This window comes from Dermacentor albipictus, chromosome 2 (genome assembly GCF_038994185.2).
Source record: "Dermacentor albipictus isolate Rhodes 1998 colony chromosome 2, USDA_Dalb.pri_finalv2, whole genome shotgun sequence".
NCBI lineage: Eukaryota > Metazoa > Arthropoda > Arachnida > Ixodida > Ixodidae > Dermacentor > Dermacentor albipictus.
In genome coordinates, this window is record NC_091822.1 from 150,744,747 (window position 1) to 150,768,852 (window position 24,106).

Here is a 24,106-nt window from a genome sequence, read left to right on the forward strand (position 1 = left end):
GCGCTGGCGACGACAGCCTATTGCGCTCACCGCTGCAAACTTGGGACGGCCCGCCGAACGATATTTTTAATCGGTGCTCCCCTGCTACATGTCAACGTTCCCACGGAGAGCGATGAGAAAACAAAGCAAAAGAGGAACCAAATTTAAACTGTATAAAGAAAACGAGGACGTGACTACGCGCATTTCGATCGTAAAAAGACAGCGGGCGTAGTGTATATGTGACCCGGACTCACTCACTCACTCACTCACTCACTCACTCACTCACTCACTCACGGACGCACGCAACCACGCGAAGACGTGTGTTGCGGGCAAGACTCAAAAATAGGACGTGCATGGGACGGGTCTGGCTTTTCTTTTTTTCTTTTCCCGAAGGCTCTGTCGTCGGAGAGTGACGCAATCGAACGTCACCGCCAGGCAGCGCTTCACCCTCCTAAACACCCTCCATCCCAGCCTCCTCCAGCGATTGGCTCGCTCGTTCCCGCTGGCTCCACCGAGGAAGCGGTTCGCGCAGTTCACCAGGTTCCGGCACCGCCATTCCCTCCTTTCTCGGCGCACCTTTCCCACCGCAGCGACGAACTTGAAAGGAGCGAAGTAAACAAAAATTAGACGTGGAACGACGACGACGACGTTGTGTCGAAACCGGCAGTTACAAAGCGCTATCCCCGTTTACAACCACGCGACGGGGGGGGGGGGGGGGGGGGGGGGGAGACCCAAGAGGTTGAAACAGTGTGGCTTCACCGCCACGCGCCTCTCCACCTTAAAAGCGTGCAGTAAGTTAACGCTCCGTTTCAGCAATTCCGTACAGTGCGGAGAAGGCTGGCGGTCGCGTCAGCCAACAGGAACACCAGAAAAGTTCCCGAATAGGAACCCACGCCTCCGATCTCTCTCTCTCTCTCTCTCTCCGCACGACACTGACTGAACGTAATGTAGCGTTCACGCGAAGACCGGCAGCGCACGACGTGCTGCTCACTTCTCTGAAACACGCAGCCGGTTCTTTCGTTACTGATTGGCTGGCGCAAGCTCTGTAACCTCCACTACACTGCACGGAGTTAATTTGACTAGGCTGTAGTAATTCTGCATAGCTGTCAATGGTGCATATATATACACACACAGCAACGTCGCGTGCCTGTCAACGAGGTCTTTAGCGCAAGAAGGTCGCGCGTGCAGAGAGAAAAAAAAAATTTTTTTTCTCTTCTGCTCTCGAAAAACGAGGCTCCGCGGCGGTAGGTTACACGTATACACATCGGTCGCGTATAGTATGTCCGCGAATGCGTGCATGTGTAGGTGTAGACATGCTTATTTTACACACTTGCTCGAGCTTTTTTTTTTTTAACTAGTCACCGTCTCCTTTGCATTTGCATACGCGCGCAACAGCCGTGTCGTCTGGAGCGCCCTCAACCGACTCTCGAGCGTCTGAGTTGCGAACGTAAACGTCACGATTTTGTGCGTGGATATAAATACAGCTTTCGACAGACGTCTACGGACCGCGCCGACGTGCGACATTCGCAGTAAGGACTGCGTGCAAATATAGGTGCGTGTGGTGTACGTATATCACTAGAACTTCTGCAGAGAGAACGAGCGGGACAGTTCGGTCCTTTTCTTTCTCTCTTTTTTACTCACCTTGCCGGATGTGACATCGGTTTGCTGTTCCTTCCGAGACAAAGGAAAAGCAGATCGAGTATATACGGGGTGTTTCACGCAACTCGAACCAATGATTTTTTCTTTTTAAAAAAGGTGGTTAGCCGCACCTGAACGAAACCGACGACATATGGTTTTCAGCTGTGGCTAACAACTTATTTTTTTTAAATCTTTGGTTCAAGTTGCGTGAAACACCCATTATATTGATTGCCGCTCTCTCTGTAGGATTATATTTAGGAATGTGGTGAAGGCCCAAGAAGTGGCGCCGATTACTCCTTTTTCGTGCAAGATAAACGCATAAAAGATAGCAAGCATGCAAGGTGGCACCGATCGAGAGAAAGGCTCGGTGTGGCTAACGCGTATGCGGGAAACAATCGTAAACAATGAGCACACGAGAAAAGGGGGCCGCTGACAGTTGACAGAAGCGCGACACGGACCCGAGAACGCCCGCCCGCCATGCAGGAAGAGAAGGCCGCGGAGGGAAGAATGCGAAAGAACGGGGAGACAACAAACAAAGAGTTGCGACAATAGCAGACGGATGCATATCTGCGTCTCTATATATATTCACACGAGAATACAAACGAAGACGGGTGTTTAGGGCAACCAAAGCATGTGCCAACGACAGAACGCCTGGGGGTGCACGACGCGGGACTTTTGAAGAACGTATAAATGTACCCCTGATATGCACGGCTTGCCGCCAGATTCAGTCGCACGCCAAGTGCACTGTGAAGTCTCCACGGAGGCCGCCTGTCAATAGACGTCGGCATATATATTCACACAAGAATAGAAACGAAGACGAGTGTTTAGGGCAACCAAAGCATGTGCCAACGACAGAACGCCTGGGGGTGCACGACGCGGGACTTTTGAAGAACGTATAAATGTATACCGCCGATATGCGCGGTTTGCCGCCATGGATTCAGTCGCACGCCAAGTGCACTATGAAGTCTCCACGGAGGCCGCCCCTCAATAGACGTCGGCTTTCGAGGGCTCGAGAGCGTTGCCACCAGAAGCACCGTGTACGATATATCTGGCGGCGAAAAAAAAAGAAAAGGAAGAAGAAAAAATGGCTATGGCTTAGGTAAGGTTAAGCCCAGGATGCGAAGCATACTAGCCTTTATTTTAGTTGTTGAACCACTGTTTAGCCTGGTGAACTGCTGTCGCTTGGCTATATTTGGTTCGGCTAGACGAAGAAACAACTCATGCAGGCGAGCGCACGAGCTGAGACCCGGCTATGTAGCTACGCGGCCGCAAGCGAGCGCACGAGTTGAGCCTCCCGCTTTTGCAGCTGTTATGACGTCGTATGGTAGCTACGCGGCCGCGCGCGGCGCAGCAAGGAAGAGCGTGGTTGTGCGGCTAGTATGGTTCGCATAAAAACAGAAAAAAGAAAACACGCATACGTCCAATAAGAGAAGCTCTGTTATGCCGGATAAAGTGTTTGCCGAGCGGTTTTACAGCCCCCGCCGCTCCCGACGGCGGTAAATTTCGGTTATACAGTGTTTACGTGAAGGTATCGGCGGTATGCGCAGTATATGCGCGAAAGCGTGCCCTGACGCGCATGCGCGGCAGGGCGCGCGTACGCGCGTTCCTATTGGCCAGAACGGTGAGCATCAGCGTTGCACGCACTGGCGGTTATTGCGCTGTTGGACTCGCTGATCGACCGAGAGACCAGAACCGTTGTATTAGTGGAATTCTGCGCGGAAATAAAGCTCCGCGGTAAGGCACTCTGGAGGCGGAACGATAAAAATATCGGCCGAGAGGGGTGTATAGGCGGATGTTTATGCACGTGCGCGATTAATGAGCTGGAGGGAAAATTTTTTCGGTGTGTGCACGGGTATACTCGTTCACACACCGGGTGTTTATGCGAGGACCTTGAACAATTTGCAAAAACAAAAAATCGCCTGTGGCAGATATAGCCCAATTCTATATAGCGCCTGACCCGCCGCGGTTGCTCAGTGGCTATGGTGTTGGGTTGCTGAGCACGATGTCGCGGGATCGAATCCCGGCCACGGCGGCCGCATTTCGATGGGGGCGAAATGCGAAAACACCCGTGTGCTTAGATTTAGGTGCACGTTAAAGAACCCCAGGTGGTCGAAATTTCCGGAGTCCTCCGCTACGGCGTGCCTCATAATCAGAAAGTGGTTTTGGCACGTAAAACCCCAAATATTATTATCTATATAGCGCCTGGGCATGGTCTGCTCGGGGTGGCGCGGACATTACTTGCACGGGAAATCGAAATGCATAATGGGATGTTACGCAAACATTCGCTAATTAAGTTTTTTTTTTAACCAATTGCCTTGCGGTATACGTTGCAATTTACAAATCGTACGCAGCGGGTGAGACTGCAAGGAATATCCACTTGAAAAGAGTTTTACGGATGACACAGTTTTCGAGGTATGGTCCATCAAACGTGGGGTAAAAAATGCACTGTTGTTACACTTTTTTTTTGTCTTTCCCTCTTCTTATAAAGGAAAAGCCGTTCTATGCATTAAAGCACGAAAGTAACTGCACCGCCAATGTATTTCTTCGCAAAGTTCGCTAACTTACATATCAACACGGTGTCACCCACAGAATTCTCTTCTTCAAGTGAATATGTGCCTCACAGCCTCACCGACCACAATTGCTAAATTGGAATATATGTGCCGTGATGTAATCAGTTAAAAAAACATAATTCGTAACCTCTTTGTTAGTGGATTATGCTTTTGATTATGATTATGATTATGATTAGTGGATTATGCGTTTCGCTATCTCGTGCAAATAATATCAGCCTGTTTGCGCAATCCAACTCGAGGATCAGAATTGTGCCGTCTACCACAGGTGATTGTTTTTTTGTTAATTGCTGGAGGTTTTCGTAGAGACACCTGGTATCTATAGGTATGCATGAGAAACCGTAGTACATGCCTTGAATAGGGATGCGAAATTTCCGGAAATTTTGAATGGAAGAAAAAATCGTTTTTCTCCTTTTTATTCGAAATTTTATAAATTTCGATAAAAATTTAAAATCGTGAAAATAGCTTGTATTTATTACCCAGCCATAAAAACTAATTGTCCTTAAAAATACGCTATACTTACGCAGATAACGCGAGGACAATGGAACGAACACCTTTTTCTCGTCTATCAGATGGCTGATCTGTTAACCGACAAAAACGTCCCTCAGTGTCCGAGTCACCCTCGCTGGACACACTCGCATTAGAATCGATCACGGCTCCTTCCACACTCAAGTTTGATTGTACATAGACGAGTTTTAGATCACATCTACTTGTGAGCCTGTTGCGAATCTTGTTATGAAACAGTTTTTAAAACAAAAACCAGTTTCGTTCACAAGCGGCACGTGGCGAAGGTATCTGCAGCAGCCAAAAGATAAAACGAAACAAAAACAGGGTTTCTCCCAATCTTTCCGTTTATTTCCCGGGCCTTTAGATCTCTACAGCCTTGAATGCAAATTTAGTTACGCAGTATTTTGTTTATTATGTGGGTAATTTAAGATACGCGCTCCTCACGCACGTGCCGACAATTACCGCCGTCGTTCCCACGATAATCTCTCCCACCCATCACATTCCGAAGGGAAATGAACTTTACACTGAGCGTTAGCCGTCACCTTGGAGCTCTCTTCGAGATTTTTCGCTCAGTCTATTCGCTGAAAACAGAAAAAAATAATGCCGTTTGGCACGACTGATGAAGCACGCTATCCTGATAAAGCTAGTGCCATATGCTTGAAGTGCTGTTCCCCGCCCGCTGGATGAAACAGGGGAGGGGGGGGGGCTGATAGGCAGGTGAATATGTGGGCATATGCGCTGAGGACAGGGGGCGTGACTACTGTGTGTGTGCGTGTGTGCGTGTGTGTGTGCGCGTGTGTGTGCGTGTGTGCGTGTGCGTGCGTGCGTGTGTGTGTGTGTGTGTGTGTGTGTGTGTGTGTGTGTGTGTGTGTGTGTGTGTGTGTGTGTGTGTGTGTGTGTGTGTGTGTGTGTGTGTGTGTGTGTGTGTGTGTGTGTGTGTGTGTGTGTGTGTGTGTGTGTGTGTGTGTGTGTGTGTGTGTGTGTGTGTGTGTGTGTGTGTGTGTGTGTGTGTGTGTGTGAAATGATAAACAAAAGGCAGGGAGGTCAACCAGCATTGAGCCGTGCTGGCTACCCTGAACTTGGGCAAGGGGAGGAAAAGGTTAAGTGAAGGAGATAAAGTCAATAGTTTATGTGCTATGCAGCTAAATCGAGTCGCCGACGTAATGGAACCCTCAGCGGTGGGTGACGGTGAGCAGCTCAGTCAGGTCGCTCTCGGTATGGATGGATGTTATGAGCGTCCCCTTTGGAAGGGGGCGGTGGGTTGCGCCACCAAGGTCTAGCTATTATACTGCCTAATGTCCTACTTAGGTTAAAGAAGAAAAAAAAAACACTATCAACTCCCACAACCAAATTTTCTGACCCCCTATTGCGAACTGTGCTCTTGTACGTATCCGTTTTTTGTCGTTTCCCTGCTTTTCTTCCACCAATCTTCCATTCGCCTCTTACTAATCCCTATTGCGGGCATGTTTACTTTTCCCCTGCTCTCGCTGAACTCAAGGGCTTCAAGGAAGCCAGCGGTGCCTAATTCGACCGCTGGGCAGACGTCTTCACATTCTAATAAAACATGCTCCATCGTTTCCCTATATTTACCGCAGCAAGCACATGCTTCTTCTTCCTTCTTATATCTCGCTTTATGGGTGCGTGTTCTAAGGCAACCCGATCTCGCTTCGAAAAGTAATGAGTAATGAAAAGGACATACAGACATAAGACTAGGACAACACCAGCTAAGTAGACAAAGATACAAACACAAAGATATACGCATATGACACAGTTGTGCAGGCATGGATTCGTACATGTATGGACACGGTCCAGGACTCGGCTACGTTGGCCGCAACTAAAAGTGTGCCGCGCTGATTGACGACACCGGTCGGAAGAAGCCCCGCGAAGTAAAACGCGGCCACTGCGTCCCTCCTATCCCGAGAGAACAGAACAAACAAACACGCGGAACGAAGCCACAGCAACACGCTGCCTGCGCCCACCCACCAGCCCCCTCCCCTTCCTTGCTCCCGTTCCAATCCTACAGCAGGCAAGTATACACTCTTAGCTAGCCTCCTTCCTTGCCGCCAGTCTTACGTCCTTGCGTCCTTCTTTTTTTCTCTCTGTTTCGTCCTTCCTTCCTTTCTGTCAAACTGCAGATACATCTATATCTCAAGCGTCCGCGCGAGTGACGCGACAGTTTTATCAGGAGGCGCAAAAAGTGGAAGTCGCGCGCACGTGACACTTCTCTCGTCGCCGTGTCCTCCGCACCTCCCCCGCGCGGCTTGAAGCAGACGCAACGGTGTTGCTGCTCGAAGGAGCAGACGGCTTCTTCTTCGGGCTTCTGAAAAGGCCGCCGCGTAGACGGAGGACATCTTGCGCATGCGTGTTTTTCCTCGCGTTTTTTTATTCTACTTCTACTTTCTTTCTTTCTTCCAGTCAACTCCTCGAAGCTCGTTTTACGGTTCAACTACATACCATTGATGAGCGCACCTTTCGCAGCGTCAGCGATGTGCTGACAAATAGCGCCGCGCAACGGCAGAAGTCACAGGACTGCAGCATGTGAAGCAGACGACGGGGCGTAGGCGCTCGTCACGGTGCTTCCATGGGATTTTCGCACTGCATGCAGGTTTTAGGGCCAGACGTACGCACCGGAAATCGAATTTTCGTGCGTCTGCTTTTGAGAAACGCCGCCACTTGTCCGAGGCAGGCCACATCCATGGCACCAGGTGCTATATAAAGTAGAAAACTATAGTCAAAGATACTCGGACCGTGGTCACACCCGTCACTGGCTCGAAAAGCGATTTCCTCCACCCCCAGTGTAGGGTAGCAATCCGGATGCTGTTTTGGTTGACCTCCCTGCCTATCTATCTATCTATCTATCTATCTATCTATCTATCTATCTATCTATCTATCTATCTATCTATCTATCTATCTATCTATCTATCTATCTATCTATCTATCTATCTATCTATCTATCTATCTATCTATCTATCTATCTATCTATCTATCTATCTATCTATCTATCTATCTATCTATCTATCTATCTATCTTTATACCGCGAATCGGCGATGCAAATGCTCCCCGCCAACAGAGCTCGCCGCGGTAACCTAAGACCTGGAGCTCCAGCATTTATATTCCAGATGTTATTTTGCTGTGTGCGGTAACATCGTCGCGTACTTAATCAAGTAAATAGGGTAAGAGCACAACGATTTGCGACGACCGACGATGTATCAAAAATGTATAAACGGCATACTATTGGGGATGTATCACAGCGCCGCATGGATGTGTGCCACTGCGTATATACAGGGTGTCTCAGCGAACACCTTCAAAATTTTTTAAAGGTTCCCGATGGCAGGTAGCTCAATTCTAGTTCATGGGCCGTCTACTCGAAGCGGCGGACACTACTTGCACAAAAATTTGAAATGCAAAATCGACGAATTAACAAGAGTTCACTAATTACCTTTTTAGCTAATTATCTTATGACCCATGTTGCAATTTACAAATTCTAGCAGTGGACTACGCAAGGCGGATCCACTTGGAACGAGTTCTCGGGACGGCACCAGTTTCGAGATATAAATTCCCGAACTTTGCAGGCAAATGCATTGGCGTTCCAGTTACTTGTGTGATTCAGTGCATGAAACGACGTTTCGTTAACAAATTAACTGGAACGCCAATGCATCATCATCATCATCATCATCATCGTCATCATCATAATCAGCCAGGTTACGCCCACTGCAGGGCAAAGGCCTCTCCCATACTTCTCCAACTACCTCGGTCATGTACTAATTGTGGCATGTTGTCCCTGCAAACTTCTTAATCTCATCCGCCCACCTAACTTTCTGCCGCCCCCTGCTACGCTTCCCTTCCCTTGGAATTCAGTCCGTAACCCTTAATGACCATCGGTTATCTTCCCTCCACATTACACGTCCTGCCCATGTACAGAAACGCCAATGCATTTCTCCGCAAAGTTCGGGAATTTATACCTTCGAACTGGTGTAATCTTGAAAAATTCGTGGATCCGCCTTGCGAACTCCACGGCTACAATTTGTAAATTGCGATATGGGCCATAATGTAATCAGTTAACATTTAATTAGTGGACTTTTGGTAATTAGTCGATTTTGGATATCAATTTTTTGTGCAAGTATTGTCCGCCGCTTCGAGTAGACCAGCTCATGAAATAGCATTGTGATATCTGCCGCAGGCAACTTTTTAAAAGTGTTCGCTGAAACACCCTGTACGCCCCAGGAGCAAGCTGGAATCTGCCCTCATCAATGAACCTTTTTTGATGTTAACTTTGGGTCACTGCAAGTATCACGTCACCACACCTACGCGGTGGCCCGTTCACGTATTACGTTTCTTTCAAATGAGGGCGGCGACTTTTCTTCCCCCACGACTCTCAAAAGGTGCGTTCTAGCCAAATATGACCTTCAATATCACGTTTATGCCCTTTAAGGGCTTTGCAGGGAAGATTTTAAACTAAAAGTCTTTCGCTGTTATCGAAGCGATGCAACACGACTTTTCTGATTTTCTCGTTCATACTGCAAAGACGAAGTATTTGTCGGAAGACTACAAACATTACCAGAGTGACTGCAGTGGTTATAAACGATAACACTTGGGCTTGCGCTTATAATGTTCGACTCCTATGGCAGTGTACGTCAATTGCAGCCTTCTGTTTCCCCGACGCATCACACCCGGCAAACCGTACTTGTGTTACTCTCATGCCAGCTGCGGCTGATATCCTTTTTGAGGAACGGAATGTGCCTGTGTAGCCAACGAATTAACTTTGTCCCTGTTCTTGTGTGAAATGTACGCTGCGGGACGTTTACAAAGAAGTGACCCGTATGATGAAGGATTTCGGACGCCCCAAGCGTTTCGTTTAAAAACGAGTTCGACTGCATTACACTTCTTTGACACGACCATGGCACGTATATGTCGCGTCCCACACAGCACGAGTTATAACACTTGTGTGCGCTCTATAGCTTCCATTATGCTGCTAAAATTAATGACCTTCTTCCTTGCGTCAGGATGGGCAGCGTGTCAGTTTGTCTCATTCTCACTTCGTGGTAGTTAACGCTTTGGGACAATGAGTCCAATTGCATGCACGCCCGCCCTTTGGTGTTGGCTCTCATTCCGGAGTTCTTTCCCCGTATAGCTGAACGCTGCAAATATGCTGCGAGACATCGCACCGCCTTCGGCTTCGGCCCAAGTTGTGCGCTTTCTTTCTGGGGTAAAATATTCGCCGAGGATTACGATACTCCCTAATGCGAAATCTGTACGCGTTTTCATTTCGCGATATATTGACCAGCGTGGACAATCTGTCTCGTGCGGTCCACTGCAAACGGAGCGAAGTGTGGTGCGACTGTCCCGCTGATCGAGGGATAGCGAGAGGCAGCGCGCGGGTGACGCGCGGGCGCGATTCACAGCCGCCGCCGCAGACAGACCTCCGCTCATGCAGCGCTTTGTTTCCAAATATGGTATCGGTCGACGCGCTCTCTGCATTCCATCGGTGAGCAGACGACGGTGCACTACTGCGGCGCCATCTCGCAGCGGTCGTCGCCGCCGAGCCCGTCTTGCGCGACACTACGCTTTTCTTTTCACGCTTTCACCCTACCTTCCTCCTCCGTTTTCCTCCTCGCGCTCTCCTCGCCGTTTTTTATGTGAAGCATACTAGCCGCACAACCTCGCTCTTCCTTGCTGCGCCGCGCGCGGCCGCGTAGCTACCATATGACGTCATAACAGCTGCAAAAGCGGAGGCTCAACTCGTGCGCTCGCTTGCGGCCGCGTAGTTACATAGCCGGGTCTCAGCTCGTGCGCTCGCCTGCATGAGTTGTTTCTTCGTCGAGCCGAACCAAATATAGCCAAGCGACAGCAGTTCACCAGGCTAAACAGTGGTTCAACAACTAAAATAAAGGCTAGTATGCTTCGCATCCTGGGCTTAACCTTAGCTAAGCCACAGCCATTTCATGCTCCGCATTCGCTCTTTCACCCTTCGCTGTGCTCGTTCGTTCGGTTGCGCCGACGCGGACGGTCAAAGCAGCAGCGGCCGCCTAAGAGCTGCGCTCTAAAATTATGCACAAACAAAAAAATGACATCGGTGTCCCTTCTTGAGCTGCTTCTTTCCTGAGCTTCTTCGCCGATCGCGCTTGTGTCGGCAAGTTGTCGTTCTCTGTTCGTTGCAATTGTTTTCATCGTTGCAATGCTTCGTCGTTCTCAATGTCTTACAATCTAGCCCAATCTTCACTCACGGTCCATTTCACACAGCTTAGCGCGGCGAGCGTGAACGCGCCAGTGCGTTTGCGTTCGCCGACGATGCATAGCAAACAGTCACGTGCCGGACGCAACTAGAGTTGGGAAGCGCGAGGAAGGAAAACATACCCTAAATGGAAGACTGAAGCACCGATAAGACAGCAAAATGGCGACGTATACCCAAGCTCCTTCGTATTCAGGCTGCGCGAGGATTTAAAAAAAGAAGAGTGATTAGCCGCATACTGAATGAAACCAGCGGCATATGGTCTGCCGTCATGTATAACGCTCCTTAGAGTATTTTTTTATAGTCCGCTTCATTAGTTATAATTAAGATCAGTTACACTATTTCCTAAATATTCACTTTATAGGGCCAAGTGCGTTTCGTTTCGTTGTAGAGGGGATTCAGAAACGACCAATCCAATTTATTGTGGCAACTTACGTGCTGCGCGGTGATTTTCTTTTTTCCGGCGTTTAAAGAAAGCCCGCGAAATATGAAAGAAAACCACGTGACTGCACTCGTGCGCTATCGTATATTGCAACGCTCTCAACCGCGCTTCGTGCGAAAGAACTCCGTGCGCGCGGACAGTGGCGAAGTGAGCGGACACTGTATACATGCATCGGCTCTACGGTGCGTCAGCATCTTTGGCGGTGGCGCACGGAGAGGAAGCGTCATCGTCGTCTTTGATATAAGCGGTACACGCTCGACGCACGCTTGAGGGCGCTGCATTCACGATAGCGCGCACGAGCGCAGTCATGTGGTTTTCTTTTGCATTGCAGAGGCAAGCCACTGCAACAGTTGCAACTCCAACAAAAAAAATGGGGAAAATGGGAAGACCACGCATTGTGCGCACGCCATCGCCTTGGTTCAGTCCAGCTACGTGGCTTTTGCATATTTTTAAAATCTTGGTGCATAAATACCTAATACACCCTGTATATATAGTTTCCTATAGGAAAATTACTGGATGTAGACACACAGCCATATAGTTGGGCGAGTTGGTTCGGCATTACAGGCGTGTGAATGCGCTTAAGAGACAACGACGAAAGTGCGTTTTGTCCGCGTTTCTGAAAGGACAAGATGTCTGTATTGCCCTTTCTTCCGTCCTTGTCTCTTGGGGTTACTTACACGCCTGCAATACTAGAGGTAACCATTTGGTCCACAGGAGGTGCAAGCGTGCCATATCACCGGTTATCACGAGCACGATAATGACGGAGAAGGGTATGGAATTTTGCTAAACTACCCTCCTTCTGCGGCTTCAAATGGCTTTGTGAAATCGCAAATTGGTCGTCTTAAGCAAGATATACTACGTTGCAAATACCACGCTTTCCAATAATAATAATAATAATATTTGGGGTTTTACGTGCCAAAACCACTTTCTGATTATGAGGCACGCCGTAGTGGAGGACTCCGAAAATTTTTGACCACCTGGGGTTCTTTAACGTGCACCTAAATCTAAGTACACGGGTGTTTTCGCATTTCGCCCCCATCGAAATGCGGCCGCCGTGGCCGGGATTCGATCCCGCGACCTCGTGATCAGCAGCCCAACACCATAGCCACTGAGCAACCACGGCGGGTACCACGCTTTCCAATGACCATGCACGTGCACAAAACTTAATGCCTTCATGCATTCAGAACAAATAAAGGTCGCCGCTTTGCCCGAAAGGCGAAGCATAGCTTGCGATAGCAAATTAGCGGACAGCTAGCTATACGAAGTAAGGATAGTAGTTTTATCGGCCGCATAAATTTCTAAACATAGGCATACTAACTAAATTAACAAGCATGGTCATTGGTGTAACACGCGCACAAGCAAACATGAACACATCTCGCTCGATGACCGCGGAAACTCGCTTCACAAGGCTGCAGTGAGGAAACGCGGCAGCGGCAGCGAGCGAATTGAAATTCATGCTGTCGTTCGCATCAACGCGAGAAAAGTCGTGAAAACAAAGCGCAGCGCGGGCTCAACACCCGTCGCATATGGCTTTCAAGATACAGCGGTACGGCAGGGCGCGCCCGGCCGCCCGGAGTAGAGTGCTCCCTCCTCCCTACCCCCCCACCCCCCGAATCCTTGCGCTTCCTTCCCGGCTCCATCACATTTCCGCGGCGTGCTGCTGTTTCTGGTGCTCTTTCTCTCCCTCTACTTTCATTCCCTACCCCCTGTGCAGCGCGGTTGAGGTGTCCTCTGCTGAGAGACAGTTACTGCGCTGTACTTTACCCCAACCTTTCCTTCCCATCATCAAGAATCTCCTTCTCTCTCTCTTTCCTCTGTTGCGGTGCGCGAGGTTGAGCCGCGATCGTCGGCTCACCCTCGGACGGTTTCACTCGCACGTGCAGCACACGGCGCGCGGCGACGACATTATCGCCCTTGGACTTTACACAGAACCTCACGGCGACGGCGACGGCAGAAATGCGCCTACAGTGTTCACGTAACTGCTATCGCAATAAACTGACTGCTCGGAAATTCAGGAAGACAAAAGTGTCGTAACTGGCGTCACAAGAACGGGTATCGGACAAAATAACCTGTGCTAGCCATCATTCCAACGACAGAGCCGGCCTAGAATAGGTACAGGCGCCCAAATCTTTAACTGGCGTGCGCGAGCGGCGACTTTTCGGTGTGTCAGCGCCGTGTGACGGGGCGAGGCTGGAAACAGTCTGAAGCTAAGCGCATGCGGACAAAGCCCGCTCAGCTGGGCCAATCGTCTGCTAGGCTGTTTCCAGCCTCGCCCCGTCATACGGCGCTGACGCCCGGAAAAGTGCCCGCTCGCGCACACCAGTTGGCGCCTGTACACGCTCTACCGACGCTGTTAAGCGAGCGATCGCAGCGCCAGCAGAGTTTCCTCTAGTGATTTTTCTACAAAAAACTCTACACCATGTACGCCCTCTGAACTCTCCTCGCTGTTTCCCTCCTCCACCCGTCTAGGTTTCCGACCTCGAGCCTCCTCTCCCACACGGGCACACGCGTTTCCGCAACGCTGCTCCGCGTCGCGCGTATAGACAAGAACGGCACCGAGAGCGGCGCTGCTGCGCCGGCGTTGAGAGCGCCGCATGCGGAGCAAAATTCTATTAGCGGTGGTACCCCTCTCTCATCTCTCGTTCGCGCCGCCTTGATTGCCTCCTGCACTGCGCGTGTTTGGGCACGTTTCGCGCCGCGCGCGGTGTGTGCGCGTGGACATTTCCTTCGAAGGGCGGTGTACAGTCTCTCTCACATTTAGGGGAAAACTCGAAGCGCAGCAGCTCGCGCAGATGCTCGAGGGGCGGGATCTTCAACGGCGTCGTCTGCTACGGCGGCGCACGCTGGCCGCATTGTCGAGAAACGTTCTACTGTCAGGTGCAGGGCGCTGATCACATCGTTACTGCGTGAAAGGAGCCGGTATTCTTTGCTAAGCGTTGCGCGACGCCCACTGATACGCCTCGAATGCAAGTTCATCGCTGCATGGCAGTCATAGACGACGTACTGATTCCATACATTCTTGACGGCCCGTTTCTGGAAGGCGACTATATATTCTAACGCGATAGGACGCCGATCCACACTGCTCGTGCTGTGCAAGAACTGCTAGAAGAGCGCGCAGTCACTCTCTTGGAGCGGCCGCCTCAATCCCCGGGCGCCAACATCATTTAAAATGTCTGGGGCTCGTTGAAAGTATCGCTGGCGCAACATCCCCTCTATCAGTCGCCCGAGGATAGGCTTCGATCCACCATCGTCAGTGACTGAGACGTGCAGCGAATGAACACATCCCTGATCAAGTCATTCTACACTTCACTGCCTTCCAGGATGAGCGCTGTCATCGCTGCCGCTGGGGACATGACGAGATACTAACTGAAGTTCCGAGCGTGACGTGTCCAATTCCCCACCGGCGGGCAGGGTCTGTCTGGTGTAGCTAATGATTATCGAGAGAAATCACTTCCAGCTCATTGTCTGAACCTAAAACGTTCATTTAATCGTGTCCGTTTGTTTCACCGTGTTCGACTCCCATTGTTGAGTGCTTTGTTTTCCTTTCCAGTCAAACAAAGACTGAGCACGTTGCGCGCACATCTTGGTGCGTTTTGTCGCTGCTCATTACGGTAGCACACACAGTGAAGAAATATACGTGCACACGCTCAGTACTCCGGCCCTTCGAAAGAACAAATGAACTATGTTGTCAAAAGAAGTTTGTGGAACTCCATTAGCGCCAATGAAGGATCAGAGTGTGGCGACGCACAACGTTTAGTAAAGAATATCAGCTCAGTTCCCGCAGTACCGATGAAATCGGTGCACTGCCCCTGACAGTACCACGCTTCCCGAAAATGCGGCCAGCGCGCGCCGCCGTAGCAGACGACGCAGATCACGACACCGCCCCTCAAGCGTGTGCGCCTGCTCGAGCTGATGCCGCCGCACGACTCCATTGCTTGCCGCATCGCGATGCAATACGTTCCGAGTTTTCCCCTTAGTGTGAAACAAACTGCACACGCTATATTTGCCTTTAAGAAGATCGGTACGCTTGACGATTATTTTCATGGCTGCAATGCGGCGAAAGGGCAGCGTCTGCTTAACCATGTAAGGGACGCTGAGCAGGTAATTGGAAACGACATCGTATGTGCCGCCGGAAAAATCGTCAGCACATATGATGCGGCACATACATACGGCACCTACGAGCTAAAGTCATTTTTGCAGTTTCTCACATTATGTTTGCTACAAATCCGTGTTGTCTCTGATGGCGACAACGGACTTCTATCGACACTGTGCGGAAATAAACAAGATATATCGCTGCATAGCACAAGTACGACATGCGCACACAACTTTAACTAGCACGTCCCCTACAATATGGAATAGAGGCAGCAATGTAGACAGCTTGGTCATTTTTTAACAGTACTCAAGAGACGGAAGTTGAAAGTATTATTAATCATTCCTGCTTCAGCAATGCCGGCGCGACCAAGACGCGGGTGTGTATCGTCCAGTAACCCGATCGATCGGTGCGATGGTGAAGCGGGAATGAACTCCGGTCATGTTCAATGCATCATGCACATATTCAATTTCTCGGCACGCGTGAACTTCGGCCACTGCTAGCGCATACAACAGACGTGGTTTCCATTCTTAGACAGCGCACACACAAACGAAACACGAGAAAGAAGACAGGACAAGCACTCGTTGAACTTCAAGTTTTTGTATGAATAAAAGGATTATGTACCGAGTAATTATTAATTTCACGTGGGTTAGATATAGAAACCGTCATACACTCAGGAGTGATCAATAAACGATCTCGCTTCGTTTGCCAGATGTTTACTTCGCTCGGCGCACCGCAGTAATCCATGTCTGTCGTCTGCTTCTTTCGTACCATTTTCTTGTGAATCGGTATAATTTCACTGGTGGCATCAACCTTTTCATGTTTACATTGCTGTCGTGACAGTTAACAACACAATAATAATTTCCGGTCATCCGAAGAGGCGCCGTCGCAAACAAGAGACGTTTCGCGCGCAGCGCGAACTGAACGCGGGCGCGACCGCGAAGGGAAGCGGCGACGGAAACCTACACCTTCTCGCGTGCAGCGCGCGCTCAGCCTGGCCTCCTCTGGCTCAGCGCGAGCGAAGGGAACCGGCGGAAGCAAACCCCCGGGGGATTGGAAACCGTGCCGCCAGGGGAGAAACGAGCGCTGGCGTCTCGGGCGAAATAAAGCCTTAGGGCGAAACTTGGCGTGCGCTCGTCTATACACCGAAGCCCCCTCGCCTTTCTGCGCGTACAACGTTCTCCCCTTTTCTCGGAAGAGATCTGCGGAATAAGACACACACGCTGGGAAAAAAGTTCGCCGTGAGAACTCCTAGGGCTGAGCGAGTTCTCGAGGATCGGCGCAGCCACTTTATCGCTCGCTTATTCGTTAGCACCGTCGCCTCCCGCGGGGCGCCGAGCAAGCCGTCGCATTCGAGAACGCAGACGAAAAGGCTGTCAATCAACCCGGCCAGTCGATCGACCAATCGATCAACGAGCAGCTTGCATTACATGTGGCATGCTTTGGGAGCGCCTCGTGTTAGCCAGATGGATTCGCAAGTTCGCACGGCCTCTGTACGCAAGCGCGGTATAAAACGACAACAATACTTGAGTTGATAGTACCGTGAACGAATAGGATACGACGAGTCGACGATCGTCGCGACATACAGGAAGGGTTGACTGGGGTAGAAGGGGGGGAGGAGTAGGCGGGTGAAAGGATTGCGCTGCGACGCAAGAGTGCCGACGTGATTCCATCGTTCTTAAAGAAGGGAATTGCGCTAAAAAAGACACGGACGAGTAAGGACATGGACCACCTTACTCGTCCGTGTCTTTTTTAGCGCAATTCCCTTCTTTAAGTATGTACGACCGACTCGCCCAACAACGTGCTCTCCTGAATTCCATCGTCATTTCGAGTGTCGATAGGCCGCGGCGGTTCGCGAAGACTGGCTTTTGCTATCAAGGTATGCGCGTTTCAGTGTTGTCTGTTGAAATGGGCCCGGCGGCCTTGCCCTCTTCCCCTCTCACCCCCCTCTCATCTTGGAAACGCATCCGGGAAACTGCGGGGACACCTCCTTGTCGAATGTCGCTCAGCTATACGCTGTCAAGTGCTACGATTCATGTTGCGAAAGAAACGCGACTTATTCCATCTCGACGCCTTCCGCGGACTTAACAGATAAGCGCGACAATCTTCCGCCACTCTTGCCTGTGCACGCCACAACCACAGAAATGACACACGCTCCACTCCCAACGCACCTTCCGCGTTTTTTTTTTTTCCTGAGTGGATGTTAGGATGAGATTTTCCGACCACCCGCAAATAATGTCACAGCCGAAGTGCAGGAAGACGACGTGAACCATTCCTGTGAGCAGACGTGTTAAATACCACTCCCTTGAAGGTACTTTAATCAGAACGGATAGGTGCTTTAATTAATAAGAATGAAGCCGTAAGGCTAGTGATTAACCACGCAGACCTTTAACAGCGCGCAGACAACCTCCTAGCACGTGACACGCACCTATGGCGGCTTGTGCATGGTGCAGCTACACACGATGTGACGTCAATCCCAGGACTGCGCGACGCGCGCGTTGAAGACACGGGAAACGTGTTGGAAACGCTGCCGCATGCACTATGCATGGAAATCGAAAGGCAGACTACGTCAGTTCAGGTCAGGCCGAGTCTGGGTTATGCGTCACTTCCGGCGAGCTGCGATGCTGGCGCTTATTTAAGAGGAAGCTTTAGCTGGGGTCCGCAACTCCCATGCCGCCTATATCTACTCACATCCACGTAGAACGCATAAAAACTTCTCAGATTAACCACTGGGCCGATTTTAATTAAATGTGTTGCAATTAAGAGAAAACGTTAAATTCTAGCGACGGTTTGGGGCGCAATCTTGATTTAGGACCTGAATTTTCTAAAAAATAATTTTCAGAAATTCGCGTGTTTGAAAGTATAGAAACACACAACCTACAGGCATGATAGCTCTTGGATTGTAATTTGACTGTGCGAGAAAACATAATTCTGTCACGCCAAAACTCAAAGAAACCCCTTTTCCAGCGCTTCACACGCGCACACAGACCGGCCGCGTCGTCTGCCATTTTCGCACGCCGGCGCGTAGGCGTCTCGGAGTCCACGGAGCGGCGCGCCCGGTTCCTGGCAGCAGCTTCAGATGGCGCTCGCCTCTGCCGCATCGAGGCCCACGCAAGAGGCCGCGTTTCAACGACAAAGCCCGCCTTCGTGCTATAGAGTTCGCGGCCAGCGTTTCCTGGTAAACGTAACGGTTACATACGCTCCAGTTGCCGGGAGGCGTGAGAAGCAGTCGGGGATCTTTGAATGCTATCGGCGTTCCGCTCTCAAAGGCGAAGCTTAAGCGCCCACCAAATTTTTTTCTTCTATAGATTCGGCACGGAATACATAACCGTCTCGCAAGCTGTTTCCGACGCACACGTTCGCACTTCGCACACAAAATTTTGGACTAATCCTTTTTTGCTATAGTTGCACTGTGGCGCTAAGAATAGTTCTCACACGATGAAAAAAAGAATCACTCTAGTTGGCTCCTATAAAGGCGACGCCCAGCTGAGCAGCGTCCATAAATAACGCTGCACCAATTTACGGGGAAGGGTGGATGGCGGTCCGGTTCGGCCTGTTTCAATCGCCGATATGGTGCTCGAAGTCGTCCTTCTCTTTAGCGGTCGCGCATATACATAGATGTTCGTTTTTTTTTTTTTTTGTAGCGCGCGATGTCAATCGATTCTCTTCGAGCGCTAACAGATAGCAACTTTTTCACGAACTGTGTACGAAAAGACGAAAAGAAGAATTATAGGTAGGAGACCTCTAAAGTGGACACGGCGTCGAAAGGGATGCGTTGGTTACGTGTGTGTGTGTGGGGGGGGGGGGGGAAGGTATGTCAAGAGCTCTGTTCAAGAGTTTACACCAAGGCCGATAACAGCTTCGCGAACCCGAAAACATTTACATAACTCCAGACAGCCGACACGCAAACACTCCTCTCAAGACAGCCATATATATTTCAATAAAACTTGGTGCTGGGCTAGTTGGTGATGCATTCTTCGTCGTCGTGTAGTCTTTTCTTTATGTGTCCGTTCCTTTTTAGCGCTACCATCAGTTTTATAGAAAGCCATATATATGCATACACACGCGCGCGCGTCACGTTTATATCTTTTGCCGCTTTGTCGAACTTAATCCCTCGGTTTCATTTCTACGGTATATTATTTCTGTGTCGGTTATTTATGTTCGCGTTTAGGCCGGAGTCCATATAAGCACTATAATTTTGTTTGTTCGTCGCCTTCGCCGTTTAACTTTGCCTCGGGCCTGATCCTTTCGCTAACCCTATAACTAGCACGTGAAAAAACCTGTCTTGGTCACTCCTATATGCATACGTATATGTATATATGTATATGGTATTTTTTTTTGCACGTTATCAAGATCCTGTTCTCGTTATTTATAACCTTCTGCGAAGAGCTTTCACGACCTGTTTCAACGCTGCATCTTACTATATGGCGAATACCGTCGGTATACTTGACAGTTACCGAGACAATACTGTCGGTTCCTTTCGTCCACGGTACAGATTTGTTTTGACTAAGATAGTTGCGCGTATTTTTCGGTGTTATAAGAAAAGCTAAAAAAAGAAAAAGAAAAGGCGCTGAATTGCCGAGTGCACCCTCCCTGTGTATGCGCATCGATTTGGCCTGAACGACTAAGTTCCCGCAGCAGTTTCCGGTATATGGAACCGGCACGCGATAAGCGATATGCACACCTTCGAGTTTCATTTCTGTCTATATAGTACGTTTTGAAAGGCTATATCGCTTCCCTTTCCCCAGAGCAGGGTAGCCAACCAGGCGCATTACTAGTTAACATCCCTGCCTTCTCTCTTTATTGCCTCCTCCTCCTCCTCCTCCTCCTCCTCCTCCTATTTCACTTCCAAGGCTTTATCCTGAACCTTAATATTTTAGCGTTTTCAGGTTTGCTGCGAATGGACTATAGGAGGCTCTGCAATCTATTTACTACAAATGAATGGTGCGACAAACTTTCGATGTTCCCTTTCTTTCACTTAGAACACAATGAGCGATAAAATGTATCCATAAAATGTATCCGTTCCTTTCTTCCTTTTTTTTTAAGTGGAATTTAAACGTGCCTCGACGGGACGCACCACTACGGGAACGCGACGGGAGCGCGCGCGATAACTATCCTATACGCGCTTATAATCTTGACGCGGAGTGGCACTTGTTTCTCGTTAACTATAACAGCCGTATCGCTTGTAACAGCGTAGCACCAGTAACAACTAGTGGGCTGCTTATTGTTTCTCGTCGATGCGACAGAAAACTGTGCGCTTGACGACAAGTGGATTATACAGCGCGCACATTAATGCGCCACATTTTGCGTTTTTGTTTTTTTAACTTAAGAGGAAGCTTTAGATCGGGCCCAACTCCGACGCGGCATATTCAAATACATGTAAAACGTAAAAACGTTTTTCTGATATAGCCCCTGGACCTATTTTAAGGAAATTTGTTGCATTTAAAAAATTAAATTATGGGGTTTCACGTGCCAAAACCACTTTCTGATTATGAGGCACGCCGTAGTGGAGGACTCCGGAAATTTCGACCACCTGGGGATCTTTAACGTGCACGTAAATCTAAATACACGGGTATTTTCGCATTTCGCCTCCATCGAAATGCGGCCGCCATGGCCGGGATTCGATCCCGCGACCTCGTGCTCAGCAGCCCAACACCATAGCCACTGAGCAACCACGGCGGGTTTGTTGCATTTGAGAGAGTAAGGTAAATTCTAGTGACTGTTGGAAGCGGAATTTCGATTTAGGCCCCGAATTTTTGAAAACAGGTTTTCAAAAATTCGGAAGTTTGAAAAATATAAAAGCACGAAGTTTACAAATTATTAGCTCAGCGTCAATAACAGATATCGCGGTTCTGTAAACACCATCCATCAGATTATTCAAAGCGGACAAATTCGACATGTAAGTTTATATCTTAAGTGAATTCGTTGCGTTGGACACAAGGGTTCTGCAAAAGCCGTATTTCTATATTACTAAATTTTCTTTAGATTGATGTGTGATATATCAGTTTTGTCCGCTTTAGATGTACTATTAGGTGCAATTCACACAAATGTGACATCATTTTTCGTTCCTGAGTTAGAGTTATAAACTTGATAGTTTCGTTTTCTGAAAATTTTCGATTTTTGCCAATATTTAATAAAAGAATTGACAACCTAAATCGAAAACTCGAAACCAACAGCCACTAGATTTTAAGTTATTGTTTTAAATGCGACAAACCTCGTGAAATTTGATGCAGTGGTTGCTGAGAAAAACGAATTCTCATTTTACATGTATTTAGATAGGAGCACCCGAGCTAAAGCTTCCTCTTAAAATTTGTTCTCATTGGATGAGGTACAGGTGAGGTTGCTTGCAGCTTCCATGGAGCTGAAGGCGACTGGCGTGTGCACATACTGCACCTGATTGATTCGACGCAGTGCAGGGGAAGCTACTGGTCGCGTCGACCAACAAAAGAAAAAAAAGGGTGGAGGGAACCGGAAGTCACTTGTCCGTCTCTGATCACCTTCTACGCGACGCCGATTTAATGGAACTCACGACACAGTCAACTCCCGTTAATTCGAGCTAGGTTAACTCGACCTTTCGGATAACTCGACCGACACTTGCGGTCCCGCAAGGGTCGAATTAACGGGAGTTGACTGTGCAACGAAACAGAGGTCTAAAGGCGGACCGGAAAGTTGAAAAGCACCGCGCCCGACTCGGTCCTCCAGCACGCTGCTTCTGAATGGAAGCGTCACGGAAGGGCTAACAGGACACAGTGGGTAAACCCTCGTCATTTCTTTGCAACACGCAGCCGGCTCTCGTCACTAATTGGCTGACACAACTGGTTACCGATTGGCCGCAATGCACGGAGTTAGGTGGGCTTAGTTCCATCGCGCAAAGGAGAAAAGCGCGGAGGAAGGAAGTAAACTACAGGAGTGGGCATCACGTCACGCAGCTAAGCCTCGGCAAGCCAACTTTCCGCGAAGCCATCACCTTCGCCTTTTTTGATACAATATACAATATATGCCTTTATTTCCATAAACATACAATTTATGGGGGATTTAAGGAAAAAGTTGCTCGCAGCAACTTGACGGGCCTTATAGCCTGTCTGAGGGCAGCAGCAGAAGGCAAAGGTACAGGTTCAGGACCGACAAAAACAATACGTAAGCAAAAGAAAATGACAAGTTGGCTTAGACATTATGCCAGCAAACAGAAATGCAATGTAAAAGAAAACATTACAAACCATAAAAAAAAAACTGCGCAATCCACAGTGTACACTAGAGCAACAAAAGCAGTGATAGAATCATTACCCTCGCAGTATTGGCCCAACACGTGACGTCTGAAACTCGGCCTATTGGCCGAGGATGTTTGGCATCTGGTATTTTTTATTATTTTTTTATCGATGCGCACTCGTTCGGTTGCCCTGCCGCAGCTCTATATACCTGCGGAGCGGGACCACTAAAAACCTACCGCGCGCTCTGACGTCACGATCGCGGGTTGGGCCGACTCGTTCGGCTTCAGTCCTGGTGGGCAGTATGCTTAATCTTAGGTCTTTCCTTCTTCCGCGGAGAAAAAGCTCCTGTTTGTTTGTTGTTTATGACGTGACGATCATGACCGTGTCGATGCTGATTCGCCGCAGTCGGAGCTGTCCAAGCTGCTGGCCGACCTGCTGGCCCTGAACCCCGACACGGCGGACTGTCCGGCCCCGCGCGTGCCGGTGCCCCGAGCCCGGTGCCGGGCCCATCCCTGTTCGAGCGACGACGACTGCCGGTGGAACAGCCACCGGTGCTGCTTCAACGGATGCGTGTTCACCTGCCTGCCCAAGCTGGCGCCTCCACCAGGTGCGCACGCGTTGTTTCGCTCTCCTAGGCCAACTTTATTAGGGTCGATTACAAAGACGGCGCCGAATAAAACAACACACGAAGAAGGGGAGCACGAGACAGCACGTAGGCGTGTGTCCCCTTCTTCGTGTGTTGTTTTATTCGGCGCCGTCTTTGTAATCATGCTTAACCAACTAGCCCACCAACACATGCTCAGTTTATTAAGGTCGACGACCTGGATGTACAGACAAAGTTGGACGGGGTGTATGTGTATACGGTTTCCGCGTGTGACGCGCGAGAGCGGCCGGCAGCACAGTGCAGTTGGGAGGGAGACCGGAAGGCGCGACGAGGACAGGCTAAGAGCGCTGTATGCGCATGCGCAGTCAGTACAGACAGTTAGGCAGTCCGTATACTATAAGGGCATTATCATGTTCGGAATACCGGGTTGCGGGAGGGAGGCGTGAACCGCAGTAGCAACGCTGGTAATAGAAGACAATGGGACGCAGAATTGACGGCGCAAAATATAAGCAGCGACAACTCGTGGGACACGTTTTTGGGTTGCGTGGGTGGTCTCGTCGAATAACAATAACAATAATAACAATAATAATAATAATAATAATAATAATAATAATAATAATAATAATAATAATAATAATAATAATAATAATAATAATAATAATAATAATAATAATAATAAATGCGTGCTAACGATTATATCGCTGTCTATACTTTACACTAGCAGCTTAGTGTGGAATACGGTTGGTCACTGCAATAATGGCTCTATGTTATCCATGGTTAAACTCTGCGCCACCAGCTGTCGCTACCAAAGCTATTATTGCCCTCCACGTCTCTGGTAAATG

At 49.3% G+C, this 24,106-nt stretch overlaps 1 protein-coding gene across 1 annotated transcript in view; it reads left to right on the forward strand.

Moving 5' to 3' along the window:
• The window catches only part of LOC135899838 (uncharacterized), a 103,846-nt gene that overhangs the window by 58,353 nt on the left and 21,387 nt on the right, over window positions 1-24,106 (forward strand). Inside the window, exon 2 of the mRNA XM_065429216.1 lies at window positions 23,066-23,267. Coding sequence (XP_065285288.1) covers window positions 23,066-23,267 — 202 coding nt within the window. The remainder of the gene's footprint in view (window positions 1-23,065; window positions 23,268-24,106) is intronic.